This window comes from Megascapheus bottae, chromosome X (genome assembly GCF_031878675.1).
Source record: "Megascapheus bottae isolate mThoBot1 chromosome X, mThoBot2.hap1, whole genome shotgun sequence".
Lineage (NCBI taxonomy): Eukaryota > Metazoa > Chordata > Mammalia > Rodentia > Geomyidae > Megascapheus > Megascapheus bottae.
This window is the reverse complement of record NC_143547.1, coordinates 28,591,605-28,609,167: the sequence shown is the minus strand read 5'-3', so window position 1 is coordinate 28,609,167 and position 17,563 is coordinate 28,591,605. Positions and strand designations below refer to the sequence as shown.

At 38.5% G+C, this 17,563-nt stretch overlaps 1 protein-coding gene across 1 annotated transcript in view; it reads right to left on the bottom strand.

Annotated features, from left to right (window-relative positions):
• Jade3 (jade family PHD finger 3) overlaps positions 1-17,563 on the bottom strand; it is a 113,263-nt gene that overhangs the window by 79,748 nt on the left and 15,952 nt on the right. The window contains exon 4 of the mRNA XM_090325613.1: positions 15,487-15,528. Within this exon, the coding sequence (XP_090181739.1) occupies positions 15,487-15,489 (3 nt within the window). The 5' untranslated portion in view covers positions 15,490-15,528. The remainder of the gene's footprint in view (positions 1-15,486; positions 15,529-17,563) is intronic.

The window sequence follows — 17,563 nt, the reverse complement described above, 5'->3', positions numbered from 1 at the left end:
GAAAGGCTGGATAAGTGGGACTGCATTAAACTGCAGAGCTTTTGTATGGCAAAGGACATAGCTAGTAAATTAAATAGGAAGCCTACAGAGTGGGAGAAGATCTTCACCAACCAAACAACAGACAAAGGCCTCATATCTAAAATATATCAACAACTCAAAAAATTGAATCACTCCAAAACTAACCTCCAAAGTAACAACCATCCCATTAAAAAATGGGCCAAAGACTTAAAGAGAGTCTTCTCTGAAAAAGAAACAAAAATGGCCTATAGACACATAAAGAAATGCTCAGTATCTCTGGTCAAATCAAAACAACTCTAAGATTCCACCTCACTCCAGTTAGAATGGCCAGGATCAGGAAAACGAAGAACAACAGATGCTGGAGGGGATGTGGCCAGGAGGGATCACTACTACACTGTTGGTGGGAGTGCAAACTTGTTCAACCACTATGGAAAGCAGTGTGGCGGTGCCTCAAAAGGCTAAACATAGAGCTCCCCTATGACCCAGCAATTCCACTACTTGGCATTTACCCAACCATCCAGAAACAAGGACATACTAAATCCACTAGCACAACAATGTTCATTGCAGCATTATTCACCATAGCAAAGATATGGAACCAACCTAGATGTCCCTCAGTTGATGAGTGGATCAACAAGTTGTGGTATTTGTACACAATGGAATTCTATGCTGCTGTCAGAAAGAACGACATCGCCCCATTTGTTAGGAAATGGAAAGACTTAGAAAAAATCATATTAAGTGAAGTAAGCCAGACTCAAAGGAACTTAGGCTCAATGGTTTCCCTCATTTGTCATAATCAGTAGAAACCTTGGGCTCTACTAGCAGAGTTCTGCAATAGAGCAAAGTCTTGATACATAAGCCCATATAATGTGAAGCTAATTGAAAGGACCTCCAGGATATTGAAACAAAAGCCATATAATGAATGATTGTTGTCCTTAATGTACTATGTTGTCTCTCATCTCCTTTGCTGTCCCTTGGTTATCTCATATTGGTATGGTATCTCACTTTGTTATCTGATATATTGAATTTATTTGTATTTGGATATTTGAAATTTGATAGGGAAGGGGGGAAAACCAAGACGGGTGGGGGGTGTGTGGGGGGGGAGGGAAATGGGTACCAAGACATGTGAAAGGGTATCAATGTATGTGAATTAATGCACCTTCTATCTGGCAAATATGTAACCCTTTTACTAATTACAATTAAAAAAAAAGAAAGTAGAAAGTAAAACAGGAAGGGGGCCAGGGGGCAGAAGGATAAATTATCATAGAGGGGAGAAAAATAAGAGTTGGACTACAATCTACATTAAATGCATGCAGAAAAATGTCACAATAGGTATTTGTACACAATGGAATTCTATGCTGCTGTCAGAAAGAATGACATCGCCCCATTTGTTAGGAAATGGAAAGACTTAGAAAAAATCATATTAAGTGAAGTAAGCCAGACTCAAAGGAACTTAGGCTCAATGGTTTCCCTCATTCGTCATAATCAGTAGAAACCTTGGGCTCTACTAGCAGAGATTTGCAATAGAGGAAAATCTTGATACATAAGGCCATATAATGTGAAGGCAATTGAAAGGACCTCCAGGATATTGAAACAAAAGCCATATAATGAATGATTGTTGTCCTTAATGTACTATGTTGTCTCTCATCTCCTTTGCTGTCCCTTGGTTATCTCATATTGGTATAGTATCTCACTTTGTTATCTGATATATTGAATTTATTTGTATTTGGTTATTTGAAATTTGATAGGGAAGGGGGGAAAACCAAGACGGGTGGGGGGGTGGGAGGGGAGGGAAATGGGTACCAAGATATGTGAAAAGGTATCAATGTATGTGAATTAATGCACCTTCTATCTGGCAAATATCATGTAACCCTTTTACTAATTACAATAAAAAAATTTTAAAAAAGTGTTAATAAAATCCATTATTTTGCACAATTAATATATGCTAATAAAATGTTAATAAAAACAAAAAAATATACACTATGATCAAACTGGATTCATCACAGGGAGTCAAAGCTGGTTCAACATATGCAAATCAATTAATATAATTCAACACATCAACAGGAGCAAGGACAAAAATCACATGATTGTCTCAATAGATGCGGAAAAGGCATTTGATAAGATCCAGCACCCCTTTATGTTAAAAGCTCTGGAGAAACGAGGAATCCATGGAACATTCCTCAATATAATAAAGGCTGTGTATGACAAACTCACTGCTAGTATTACACTTAATGGTGAAAATCTAAAGCCATTCCCTCTAAAATCAGGAACCAGACAAGGATGCCCACTCTCTCCACTCCTCTTTAACATAGTATTAGAATTCCTAGCCAGTACAAGAAGCAAGCATAAAGGGGATCCAAGTAGGGAAAGAGGAAATAAAACTATCTCTCTTTGTAGATGACATGATTCTGTATTTAAAGAATCCCATAGACTCTACTCCCAAGCTCCTTGAGCTGATTCGAAACTTTGGAAGGGTAGCAGGCTATAAAATTAACCCTCAAAAATCAACTGCCTTCCTTTACGCCAACAGTGAGAGGAACGAGGCAATATTCAGGAAAGCAACTCCTTTCACAATAGCCTCAAAGAAAATAAAGTACCTAGGAATTAGCTTAACTAAGAATGTAAAGGACCTTTTTGATGAAAACTTTAAAACCCTGAAAAAGGAAATTAAAGCAGAACTAAGGAAATGGAAAAACCTCCCATGCTCCTGGATTAGAAGAATTAACATTGTGAAAATGACAATCTTTCCAAGGGCTATCTACAAATTCAACGCAATATCCATCAATATCCCAATGGCATTCTTTAAAGAAATAGAAGAGGCAATTCAAAAATTCCTATGGAATAATAAAAGACCCTGTATAGCAAAAACACTTCTTAGCAGAAAGAACAGCGCTGGAGGAATTTCAATTCCAAACTTTAGACTCTTACAGGGCTATAATTATCAAAACAGCTTGGTACTGGCCCAAGAACAGGCCTGAAGACCTATGGCCACCTAATCTTTGACAAGGGAGCCAAAAAAATAGAATGGAAGAAAGACAGCCTCTTCAACAAGTTGTGCTGGCAGAACTGGTTAAGCACCTGCAGAAAACTAAAGTTGGATCCTTCTTTGTCACCCTGCACTAGAATTAACTCCAAATGGATCAAAGACCTGGAGGTAAAAGCTGACACACTGAAAACTTTACAGGAAGGAATAGGAGACAGACTAGGCCTCCTTGGCACAGGTCGAAACTTTCTTAATAAGGACGAAGAATCACAACAAATCAGAGAAAGGCTGGATAAGTGGGACTGCATTAAACTGCGGAGCTTTTGTATGGCAAAGGACATAGCTAGTAAATTAATTAGGAAGCCTACAGAGTGGGAAAAGATCTTCACCAACCAAACAACAGACAAAGGCCTCATATCTAAAATATATCAACCCCTCAAAACATTGAATCACTCCAAAACTAATCTCCAAAGTAACAACCATCCCATTAAAAAATGGGCCAAAGACTTAAAGAGAGTCTTCTGTGAAAAAGAAACAAAAATGGCCTATAGACACATGAAGAAATGCTCAACATCTCTGGTCATAAAAGAAATGCAAATCAAAACAACTCTAAGATTCCATCTCACTCCAGTTAGAATGGCCAGGATCAGGAAAACGAACAACAGATGCTGGAGGGGATGTGGCCAGGAAGGATCACTACTACACTGTTGGTGGGAGTGCAAAGTCATTCAACCTCTATGGAAAGCAGTATGGCAATGCCTCAAAAGTCTAAACATAGAACTCCCCTATGACCCAGCAATTCCACTACTTGGCATTTACCCAACCATCCAGAATCTCGGGCATACTAAATTCACTAGCACAACAATGTTCATTGCAGCATTATTCACCATAGCAAAGATATGGAACCAACCTAGATGTCCCTCAGTTGATGAGTGGATCAACAAATTGTAGTGTTTGTACACAGTGGAATTCTATGCTGCTGTCAGAAAGAATGACATCGCCCCATTTGTTAGGAAATGGAAAGACTTAGAAAAAATCATATTAAGTGAAGTAAGCCAGACTCAAAGGAACTTAGGCTCAATGGTTTCCCTCATTTGTCATAATCAGTAGAAACCTTGGGCTCTCCTAGCAGAGATTTGCAATAGAGCAAAACCTTGATACAGAAGGCCAAATAGTATGAAGCTAATTGAAAAGACCTCCAGGATATTGAAACAAAAGCCAAATAACGAATGACTGTTGTCCTTAATGTACTATGTTACCTCTCATCTCCTTTGCTGTCCCTTGGATATCTCATATTGTTACAGTATCTCACTTTGTTATCTGATATATTGAATTTATTTGTATTTGGTTATTTGAAATTTGATAGGGAAGGGGGGAAAACAAAGATGGGGGGGGGAGGGTAATGGGTACCAAGACATGTGAAAGGGTATCAATGTATGTGAATTAATGCACCTTCTATCTGGCAAATATCATGTAACCCTTTTATTAATTACAATAAAAAATATATATATATAAAAAAGAAATAAAGAGTCTCAGACTTTCCTTCCCAAACTGGCTTCCAACCATGATCCTCAGATTTCAGTTTCTGCAGTAGCTAGGATTACAGGTGTGAGCAATTGGCACCTGGCTTAAAAGGGATGTTCTCTTCTTTTTTTCTTTTTGGCCATTTGTGGGGCTTGAATTCAGGGTCTGAGCACTGTCCTTGGCTTTCCCGAGGCTAGAGCTCTACCCCTTAAGCCACAGCACCACTTCCAGCTTTTTCTATGCATGTGGTACTGAGGAATCAAATGCAGGTCTTTGTGCATGCTAGGCAAGCACTATATCACTACGCCAAATCCGGCCTTCCCACTCCTTCCTTCCTTCCTTTCATTAGTCATGGGGCTTTAACTCTGGGTCTGAGCTCTGTCCCTGAGCTCTTTAGCTCAAGTATAGCACTCTATCACTTGAGCCACATAGCCACTTCTGGTTTTCTGGTAGTTAATTGGTGAAAAAGTCTCACGGACTTCCGTGCCCCAATGACTTTGAACCATGATCCTCAGATCTCAGACTCCTAAGTAGCTAGGATTACAGACATGAGACACCAGTGCCTGGACTTTTCTTTTTTTTAAAAAAAGGAAATACTAGGGCCAGATGCTTATTGAAAAGAAGAGACAAATTCCCTCTTTTCTCTCTTTTTCTCCTGTATTTTCATGTTTGCAAATTCCTATGATGGAAGCAACAACGACAATGGTTCACACAGGGAGACTATAGGGACTAAAATTCTGAGGGAGAGAAATCTTCCATTTCAATTGGTGGTATTATTAATGGCTATAGCAAAGCCAATTTTCATTTTTTTTCTTACTTTCTTCTTACAACAATTTCTCATTGTTCACTTGTCTCCTGTGGCCCATAGATGTTACAGTGTAAAAACGGGCCATTTTTTAGTGAAGAAACTAAGAGGAAAGCCCTAGGAAACCAGAAAATGCCAAGGAAGTAACAGAGGGAAGAACTCTGAAAAGCAAACTTATAAAGATGTTTCTAAACAGTCCTGAAATCATCTCCATTTGCTACAGGTAAACTGATTATAATTAGTGCATCAAAGACTTGGAGAAATGAGTTAACCACCCAGACTCTGACTGAACAGTGGGTGAAACATGTGGAGGAGATCTATAGCACTGACATTATTGAACTGAAACTGTAAGAAAGAAAGTTGAAAGTCAGAGCCCAAACCAGACTAGGTTGATTGCTGCTAATAAATATACCAACATCCTTTATTGCATTGAGACAAAATTCAGTCTTACAATATTTAAAATGACAGGGAAAATTCTAAAATAATTTGGTATACAAAGAACCACAAAAAGGGTAATTTACATGGGAAAAAACAACAAATGCCAACAGAGATTACACAAATGCTGAAATTATTATTCTTTTCCTCAGGCAAAAGTTTTAATTGGAAGGAAAAAGGGACCAAAGAATAGAGGGCACCACTGACTACCAGAGATTCAGGCTTCCCAAATGCTGAAAAATTACCTAAAAAATAAAAACAAAAACCAACCACAAACCTTAAAGAAGCTATAACAAAAATCCTAAAATAGGGTCCGTGAGTTTGGCCTAGTGGTAGAGTGCTTGCCTAGCATGCACGAATAACTGGGTTCGATTCCTCCATACCACATACATAGAAAAAAAGCCAGAAGTGGTGCTGAGGCTCAAGTGGTAGAGCTCTAGCCTTGAGAAAGTCGAAGGACAGTGCTCAGGATCTGAGCCCAAGCCCACGACAGGCAAAAAAAAATCCTAATCACTTGCTGTAAAGTTAAAATAACGTTTTCAAGAAAATGGTATAAATAATAACCAGTTGGAAACTTCAGAAATGGAAAGGAATAGACAGGAATATATATGCATATATACGTATATGTATATAAACACATATACGTTCATTTGTCCTCTTACCCAAACAATTTCCAAACCAAGAGAATATTTTTAGCCCTAAAATTAATGTGTATTCAAGATGGTACTTTCTGGATTGTTTCTTAGGTTATCCAGTTAAAAAGCTTAAATTTCAATGGGTAATAGAACGTAACTTCTGCTTAAAAGATCCTTAAACACATACATAATACAGAAGTGGTTTTTTTGTTCCTTGAATTGGAAAGAAAAGGGAAAAAGGTTGGGAGAAACTGTTTATGGACATCTTAATGTTGCCAGCAGCAGGCCTAGAAGAAAGATATGCTACAGGGCTGAAGACAATTTTAAGCTGGATGCTGGATCACAGTTAGGTTTTCCTATTCAATGAAAGTGACCAGCCATTGCCCTTCACTAGCCACAAAGATACACCCTCAAAAAAACGCCAAGAGAACCAGGCACCAGTGGCTCAAGCGATTCTAGCTACTCATGAAGCTGATATATGACAATTGTGGTTCAAAGCCAGCCTGGGCACAGTCATTGAGACTCTTATCTCCAATTAAACATTAAAGAAAGCTAAAAGTAAGCTATAGCTCAAGTAATAATGCACTTAACTTGAGCAAAAAAAGCTCAGGGACAGTACCCAGGCCCCAAGTACAAACCTAAAATTGGCATAAAAAAAAAAGAACCCAAGAGAAAGACAACTAGGTAACCAGATCTTAACTCATAAGTAGGAAAACCATTTTACTTTTTTTTGCCAGTCCTGGGCTTAAGCTCAAGGTCTGAGCACTGTCCTTGGACTTCCTCAAGGCTAGAGCTCTACCACTTGAGCCTCAGCACCTCTTCTGGCTTTTTTCTATGTATGTGGTACCAAGGATTCGAACCTGGGTCTTTGTGCATGCTAGGCAAGCACTCTACCACTAGGCCAAACTCCCGGCCCCAGGAAAACCGTTTTAAATAAAAGCCTTTATTTCTCCATATAAGAAAAGTCTTCCTAAATCTCAAACTTTTTCAAATAACTAGGCAGAAACAAGCTCTTACTTTTCTTCCTATTAATTTCTCCTGAAGGGCTAATTTTAAAAGTACAGATATGGTTGGGAGTTCAGATCAGTCGTAAAGTACTTGCCTAGCATGAGGAAGATCAGGACCGAAAAGAATTGTATAAAATACATGAAATAATACTGTGAAGAGACTAGGACTATACCTAGTTTACAGTGCTTTAATATGTCACAGAAAACTCTCAGACTTATTGTGAGAAAGAAAAAATTCAAATATACCTACTCCTTAATATAAAGAATAAGTAGACAACTAGTGGATATGGATCAAGTGTCACTTAGCAAGGTCCTGAGTTCCATCCCCAGTAACACCAAAAACAAACAAAAAATGAACAGGTAGAAGATATATGAAGTAAACACTATTTGAACTAAATGTAATTAAGCTGACATGTATAGAAAACTCCAACCCAAAAGATGTTCTAACAAAAGAACCTTATTTGGGGTAGTAAAACAAACTGGCCCAAATGTAAGAATTGAAATCATAAAGAACTTATGCCCTGAACAAAAAGGAAATAAAACAAAAATCAGCAAAAGAAAAATAAATGGGAGATTGCCAGCTGGTTGTCTATGGCAAATGCCTATAATCACAGCTATTCAGGAGGTAGACCTGAGGAGCAATAATAATAATAATAATAATAATATAATAAACCAAATCTTTTTAAAAAAGGCTTTAAAATTTTGTTTTGCTTTAAGATAATCACCAGGAAAAAAGTAGGCTGAAATTTTTCTTCTACTCTTAGCACATACCCCCCAGTTCAGTCCATGTTCTCCTCTACGTGGATATTTTCCAACTCTGCTTCATTTTTTTTTTCATAAAAATTTGTATTGCATGAAAATTTGGTACTTTGATCTTTTGTATGAATAGGCCCATACTGGACTGTTTCTGTCTGAATTTTTATTTTAAGGTATCTGTTTTAGCCAGGTCCCAATGGCTCACACCTGTAATCCTGGCTACTCAGGATGCTGAGATCTAAAGGATCATGGTTTGAATACAACCTGGGCAAGAAAGTCCCTGATATTTATTTTTTTTGGCCGTGGCGGGACTTGAACTCTGGGCCTGTGTATTGTCTCTGAGCTCTTCAGCTCATAGCTACCACCCTATCCCTTGAGTCACAGCACCACTTCCTGTTTTCTGATGGTTAATTAGAGATGAGTCTCACAGACTTTAGTGCCCGGGCTGGCTTTGAACTATGATCCTCAGATCCCAGCCTCCTGAGTAGCTAGGATTACAAGTGTGAGCCACCGTGCCCATCTCCTCGATACTTTTACTTCCAATAAAACACCAAAAGAAAAAAAATCTATAAGTGGAGCTGTGGCTCAAGTGGTAGAGCACTAGCCTTGAACAAGAACAAAAAGATTGCTCTATACCTTTTTCAATGAAGTTGTTAAGCAGATTCATTATTTGTAAATACAAATCTGGTGAAGTATATTTTAACTTGCTCTTCTTGCTTCTAAGAATTTTCAAATTTTTATTTAGTATTCAATGGTCTTGTAGATAACTAAGCTTTTTATTAATATGAAAAAGATCTACTGTTTTGCTTAAATCTATTTTGAGAACTGCGGGAGCGGACAAGGCAGGCTGCAACTCTCCACTGAGGCTCTGTATGGTCTGTCAAACTGACAACTGCACACTAGTGTCTGATACTGAGGACTAGAGGAGCCTGCATAGGATTGGGAAGAGTGGTACACAGGGTTAAACACAGGGCCCACAACATACTGGGCACTTTATGACCTATTGATTTGATTATGCTGTTCAATAGTGTGAAAGCAAAGGGTTAAAATAAAACCCGAGGCTAAATTACAAGTTGTAGTGTAATTTGCCAAAGCTACTAATTATTTAAGGTGTTATTTTATAGCCATTAGAGGCCAAAATATATTACAGAAATAGTGTTTGATAGGAAAGGGTACTGCCTGCCTCTAGAACTCCTAAAAGAATCCTTAATGTCATCTTCCCAGTTTTGATATATTAAGAACATGAGGAATATGTTTTCCTTCTTATGAGAGTAGTCCTAGAAAATCTTTCTGCCTTGCTCTTGAGTATCTGCAGAAGAGTTTAGTCTTTTTCCTGTGAAGACCTCTCCAATTACTTTCATAATCAAAAAGTATTTGAAGGACCTGACACCAAGTCAAAACTAGTATCCAGATGGGTGTGGATACTGGGTGTGGATTCAGCTTGTGCCTATAATCCCAGAAAGCAAAGGAAAGAGGAACAAGGTTAAGGCCCTAGCAACCTAGTGGTGGATTTCAGGGATTTTTGTGTAGGCTGAGAATGATTTACAGGCAGTGTTGTAGGATATAGGAGAGCAAAATACAATTTTCATCCAGGTAACTGGTGGCTCACACCTGTAATTCTAGCTACTCAGAAGGTTGAGATCTGAGAATTGTGGTTCAAATCCAGCCCAGGCAGGAAAGTCTATGAGACTCCTACTTCCACTAAACTACCAAAAAAGCTGGAAATGAAGCCGAAGCTCAAGTGGTCAAGCGTTTGCTTTGAGCAAAAATCCTCAGGGACAGCAACTAGGGCCCTGAGTTGAAGCCCAGTATGGCAGCAACACACACACACACACACACACACACACACGCGCGCGTGCACGTGTGCAAACATCTATACACACATGTATAACTTTCAAAATAAAAATTGTGATGCATAAAATATACAGAATAAAAACATTTCTAAGATTTAAAGGAGAACATAGACCGTAATCTGTAATGCTAGCAAAATGCATACTTTTGACAGACTTAGTATATATCCCTATTAAAAGTAAAAATGCTAGAACAGATTGCTAAAGTATGTACAAAAGTAGTTATGCCCTATAGAAAAGTTAATACAAAGTCTTTGAGATCATTTCTTCTAACAAACAGAAACGTTTTCATTTCTACTACACAAAAGTCCCTAGGCTAACAAGCAATTTGGAAGTCTAGACCCAATAATTAGTAAGCAATGGTCTAAACAATGATGAAATATCCTAGGAAACTAGTAATTCTTGACTAGGTATCTTAGCTAGTGCTGCTGAATACCTGCAGAAGACTTTAAGGACATTCCATTATCCATTTAAGTTTCTTTTTTGGTTGTGGGACTTGAACTCTGGGCCTGGGCATTGTCCCTGAGCTCTTCAGCTCAAGGCTACCTACCACCCTACCCCTTGAATCATAGTGCCACTTCCAGTTTTCTGGAAGTTAACTGGATATAAGATTCTCACGGGATTTTATGCCGACACTGGCTTTGAACCTGTGATCCTCAGATCTCAGCCTCCTGAGTATCTAGGATTACAGGCTTGAGCCACTGAGCCTGGCCCTTTTAACTTGTTTATTTATGCTTCAACTCAAGGTTTTGTGGCCTCTGCTATTTCAGTCACAGCTGGTGTACTTTGTTTTGTTGATTACATGGATTAAAAAAATCTAAGTTTTAGGCCTGGGTTTGATTCTCCGGTACCACATACATAGAAAAAGCCAGAAGTGGTGCTGTGGTTCAAGTGGGAGAGTTCTAGCCTTGAGAAAAGCCCAAGGACAGTGCTTAGGCCCTGAGTCCAAGGCTGTGACTAGCAAAAAAAAATCTAAGTTTTGTCTACCCAGTCTAGTTTTGAACCTCTATTCTGTAAGTTCAGCCTTCTGAGTAGGCAAGATTATAGGTGTGAGCCATCATTGCCTGGCTTTATTTATTTTTAATTTTTTAATGATTTCTGTTATTAAGGGGGTAATAGTATATTTTATATCCAAGTTTAAGTCTCTGAAATTAAAATTACAGTCCTAGGGTATGACCACCTTTTACAACAGTGTGGCTCTGTTTTAAGTTTTTACTTTCCATAAGCATTCTAAAATATTTACTTACCTTTCAAACCAATCAAAGGATCTTAGAAATCATCTAAGATTCAGCATTCTCCTACAAGGCAGCTTTCATAGTCACTTTGAAAGATGATCATAAAGCATTTGTATGCATGGAAGGAAGAAACTTACCTTATTGAGTGCCTATTATGTGCAAGTTTATTTTCACAGGGCCAAATTTTATTTCACACAGTAACATACACTTAGCTATATCTATTATCTGTCTGTCTGTCTATCTACCTATCTGTCCATACCGTTCCTGAGCCTCTTGGTACTCAAGGCTAGCACTCTACTACTTGAGTTACAGCTCCACTTCCAGCTTTTTCTAAGGAGTTCATTGGACATGAGACTCTCATGGACTCTTTTGCCTTGGCTGGCTTCAAACTGATCCTCAGATCTCAGCCTCCTGAGAAACTAGGATTACAGGTGTGAGCCACCAGCAACCAGCTTTGTTAATTATATCTTAATTAAAAACATATACAGTATAACCCATTCCAACAAAGTTCAAGTTGGCAAATGAAGTTGTAATTACACTACAAAGAAGATACAGAACAATACTAAGCATAATTGCCTTTAAAATCAATTAATCAACCACTAGTTACTGACTACTGATGCGTGTATTAGTCACTGGTAGTCTTTGGGGATAAAAAGGGGGAAGAATAAAAAAAGTGAAAGGTTTGCCCCCCTCCAAAGAATTTCCATAGTGCAATTATCAATGCAGTTTTTGTTGTTTTGTTTTTCGGTCATGGGGCTTGAACTCTGGGCCTGGGTGCTGTCCCTGAGCTCTTCAGTTCAAGGATACTACCCTAACCCAGTTTTTTTGCTTTTTGTTTGCCAGTACTGGGCCTTGAGCTCAGGGCCTGAGTACTGTCCTTGGGCTTTCTCCAGGCTAGAACTCTCCCACTTGAACCACAGCACTACTTCTGGCTTTTTTCTATGTATGTGGTACAGAGGAATCGAACCCAGGGCCTTTGTGCATGCTAGGCAAGCACTCTACCACAAGGCCAAACTCCTAGCCATTACCCCAGTTTCTTTTTTAAAACACACCTGATCAAAACATGTAATAGAAGAGCACAAGATAAATAACTAGGCAATAATCTGTATAAGATGTCAATTTTAGCTTAGACACTACTATCAACCTTCTTTTGTCTTTACAACTGGACAGGATATTCCCATTTCTAAGGTCAAAATTATAACAACATATTCAGCTAGTAAGAACTCAGAGTTGTAACTAGAGGCTGACAATGCCAAGTACAGACTTCTAGTACTGAGGTGATCAGTGGGTGGTTTCTTTAGAGTAACTGAACAAGGATTAGTAGGAAGGATGCAACAAGGAGCTGATGGAGATAACAAACTGTCATGATGGAACAGCTGTGATTGAGTAAACGAATAAATTCTGGTCCAGTGGAATAAACGATGAAACTGTTTTGGAAAAATGTGTTGAGGTCAAACTTTGAACTATCCTGAGAGCCAGGATGATTAATGAGGACTGAGAACCTGGTTTTTATATTAAGCAAAGACAGAAGTGACACTACAGTGACATCACAATGACAGTGACCCACAATCTTACTGGGAAAACTACCATAGACATGCCTACAAGGTCTTGGATAGTGGATAAACCCTGTCTTTTCAATTATTGCTTTGTAAATCACACTAAATCTTAGTGGCCAAATAGCAACTATTTTATTTGCACACAATTCTGTAGGTTAGCAATTTGGATTGGAATTCATTTATACATTAGATGTTTGCATGTTGACTGAGTCCCTCTCTCCACCTCATCTCTCTTCTTCCAGCAGGCTAGGTAGGGGTTCTTTTTGTGTGTGTTTGGGGGGTTCATGAGATTTAAACAGAGACAAGGCTTTGTCCTAGCTCTTCAGCTCAAGGCTAGCACCCTACCTCCTGAGCTACAGCGCCAATTCCGGTTTTCTGATAGTTAATTAGAGAAAGGAGTCTCATGGACTTTTGGACTTCCGTGCCAGGGCTGGCTTTGAACCATGGTCCTCAGATCTCAGCCACCTGAGTAGAGAGGATTACAGGTGTGAGCCACTGTGCCCAGCTACCTGGGGATTCTTCACATGCCTCTCAGGGACCAAGACAAGAGAGAAGCTATCACACCTCTTGAGACGTAGGCTAAAATACAGTATATTGCCACTCAGAGGAATTCTGAGTGGCAATATCAAAGTAAGTAATAACATGCTGTATTTTATTGGCCAAAGCAAGTCACAAGGAATAAAGACTCCAGCTCTTGATAGGAGGAGCTACAAAGTTACACTGTAAAAGGGGTGGGCTCAAAAGATGAAATAACATTATGGCTATTAAGTACTCACACCATTTCATTTGAGTAGTGTACATTAAGCATATTTAGTCCTAAGGAGCTTCAAAGGTGGAAGGAACCAGTGAATTGGAAAAGATAAAGCTCTTAAGAAATATGTATGGAAAAAACCTGGAGGAATGTGAAGAACCTTCTAGGCAAAAGCATTAAAAAGTAAGGACTACGATGACTAGTGGTATGGTGCATTTACAAACTCTAGTGAATGAAAACATGGATAGAGTGGGTAGAAAATACTTGAGAATAGATGAATATGGTAAGAAACATTACAAAAGGACGATCAGACACTCAAGAGTAAGGGCACTTCTGTGCAATGGATAGCCAGAGGTCAGTGGTAGTTTAATAGCAGGGGAAATCATCAATGTGTAAGCAAGAGACCTTTACAATGTATAACTATAGTAGTCTAGAAGGAAGCTAAATTGGGACTGGAAGGTGATGCTTGTTACTGAGATCACAGCAAGAGAGCAGACTTGAGAGAGCACAGACCCATACTTATGATATTCATACATACCTAACTGTTATAAGATGGGAATTTCATGGAACAAATATGATATAGCTCTTTATAGTTAAATTTTATCTATATTTGAAGATGTAAAATTTCTGGGTATTTTTTGCCAGATCTGGTGCTTGAACTCAGGGCCTGAGCACTGTCCTTGGGTTTTCTCAAGGCTAGTGCTCTGCCATTTGAGCCACAGCACCACTTCCGGCTTTTTCTGTGTATGCCGTACCAAGGAATGGAACCCAGGTTGTCATGCATGCTAGGCAATCACTCTACAACTAGGCCAAACTACTGGCCCTCTGGGTATTCTAAAAAAAAAACATCTTAAGTATGGAAGAAATTTGAAGGAAGAATAGAAACCATGATTACACTAGGTAATGTAGCCTGCGATCTAATTTTGACTCTGTCTAGGCAGACTATGTAACCACACTTTTCACAGTTGCAGCATGACCAAGCAATAGATAAAACTATCTGCAAATGTACATTTATTTTCCAAACTCTTATTTTCCATAGGACTTATGTGGCTCTAAGAACACAATACATGAGAATTAATGCTCAGTTTGTTAATTGAATACTAACTAGTGTATGAAAATCAGTATATGCAATGAGTAACAAATACCCTTTCTTTTCATGTTCGTTAGCATAGTTCTGTAATATTTGTTAATTGAAGAGCAAGCAGCAATATTCTGTCATGAATCTCAGAGAGATAATGTATACAGAATTTGATGGTTTCTTATCATGCTACAAGTAGTAAGTTTAGTTGTATAACTGCAAGTAATACATGTAAGAAATTTGTCACAGAGTAAGGAAATATACGTCAGGTGCCAATGGCAACAGAAAAGACAGTATTGAATGACAGAATATAGATTAAAGGATAATTTGTAAGAGAGAAGTTTGGGAAAGTGGAGTGGTGTGTTTCTTGCAGAACTAGAATTTGTAGAAACTTAGAAGAAACGCTCCAGGTAGGCTTGGCAAGGCAAAGTGGGAAGGATGTTGCTGGTGTGAGAAGAGGGTTAAGGAACATGAGCATGAGTGTTGGATCATTGATGGTATGAAAAGTGTAAGGAAAACAGCTCATAGGTGACACCTTTTAAGATTGTGCTTGAGACTTCTTATATCCACCTAATTCTCTTGGAATCACAGGTGAAGAACTATCTGCAGTTGAACTGTGTTATCTGAAAACATAAAAACTGAACAAACAAGACATTTCCTGGTGGGAAAATAAGTGGCACTTTATACACGTGTTCTACAGCATAGGGAAAATTTCCCAGAAAGAAACTATCTTCTCTTCCTTAGGTGTCTGCTCAAACTGAACTAGGCCATACTATAGAGCACCCATGTAAGAAAGAGATCTTTGTTGTATTTTCTAATAATATAGATGTTTAGAGAGAGATCTGAGTAGGCATACCATTTTTTTCCTCAATGTTCTTCTCAAAATCGGGGAGATTGTCTATAAAAAAAATAGGTTTTAATACATGATGTGAGAAATCAGAGCTTCTGGAACAATCTTTTTCAATAACTTCTGAAAGACTAATCGGCTGCCTCTTATATAGTTCCAAAATCAATTCAAAATAGGTAAAAGATCTTAAAGTAGGACCTAAAACTTTGAAATTACTATGGTATAATATTTAAAGATAAAAACATAGGTTAATATTGTCTGAATAGGACGATTGCCCAGTAAATAAGAGCAAGAATTAACAAATGAGACTACATCAAATTAAAAAGGTTTGCACATCAAAAGAAACAATTACCAGAATGATGAGACAAGCCACTAATGTGAATAAAGGATTAACATCCAAAACATACAAAGACTTAAAAAATTTGGTAAATACTAAAAGAATAACCCAACTAATCAATGCACAAATAATGTGGACTGGACAGTTCTCAGATGTATATAAAGACATGATCAACATCCTTAGCCATAAGGAAATGAAAACTGAAACTACACTATAAGTTTATCTCATTATAGTCAGAATGTTTTCCAAACAACAAATGCTGGCAAAGATATAGGGATAAAGGGACCCTTTAAACAATGTTGGTGGGAATATAAATTAGTGTAACACTATGGAAATCATTGTGGAGGTTTGTGGTCAGCTCTAGCAGAAAAATCATCTACGACTTTTATTTTTACCAGTCTTGGGGCTTGAATTCAGGTCCTGGACACTGTCCTTGGACACTTTTTTGCTCAAAGCTAGCACTCTGCCACTTGAGGCACAACATCATTTCTGGGCTTTTTCTTTGTATATGATACAGAGGAATCGAACCCAGGGCTTCATGCATGCTAGGTGTGCACTCTACAACTAGGCCACACTCCTGGCACCATCCATGAGACTCTTACTTCCAATTAACAAGTAAAAAGCCAGAATTGGAGATGTGGCACAAGTACACCAGGATTGAGTAAAAAAGTCTAATGTGATTGCAAGGCCCTGACTTCAATCCCCAGTATCACAAAAACAAATCATAATGAACTCACCCTGTTGTATAATTAATGTATGGTAATAAAAAGGCAAAAATATATATGGGGACTAGGAATATAGAAGATATAGCTCAGCAGTATAGTGCATGGCTAGCATGTCCAAAAATCTCAGCTTCAACCCCCATCTCCAAAAAATAAAACATATAAAATATAGCTTAGTGATTTATAAACTGCTTATTCTATGGGAAATAAATTTGAGGATTTGAGGACTACAGCATCTGGAACCTGACATCTAGACAGCAAGCACTCAATAAGCGTTGATTCTGTTCAACTTTTTTTTTTGCCGGTCCTGGGCTTGAGCTCAGGGCCTGAGCACTGTCCTTGGGCTTTCTCAAGGCTAGAGCTCTACCACTTGAGCCACAGCACTACTTCCAGCTTTTTTCCTCATGTATGTGGTACCGAGAAATCAAACCTGGGTCTTCGTGCATGCTAGGCAAGCACTCTACCACTAGGCCAAACTCCTGGCCCTCTGTTCAACTTTTTGTAGCTTCTTGTATGAAATAATGGTAAGATTCCTCAATTTTTTTGCCAGTCCTGGGCTTAAGCTCAGGGCCTGAGCATTGTCCTTGGATTTTTCTCAAGGCTAGAGCTCTACCACTTGAACTCAGCACCACTTACGGCTTTTTCTAAGTATGCGGTACCAAGGAATCGAACCCAGGTCTTCGCGTATGCTAGGCAAGCACTCTACCACTAGGCCAAACTCCCGGCCCAGATTCCCCAATTTTTTGAATCTGAATTTTCTATACTGTAAGGGCAAGTTAAGGGCCATCAAAAATGAATGTTTGTACCAACTTTTGGATGTTATATGGTACTCTTGTACATCACACAGGATCCTAAACTTTTCACCACAGATGACTACCTTAAAACATTTTCCCACTTGCTTCGAAGGGTACATATACTACACTTAAATAAACTTACATTTATATTCATATATATCCCAAACTGCATTTATACATTTCCTTCGTTTAAAGACAAATATTTATCACACGATTCTGGTATTTTGCAAGTT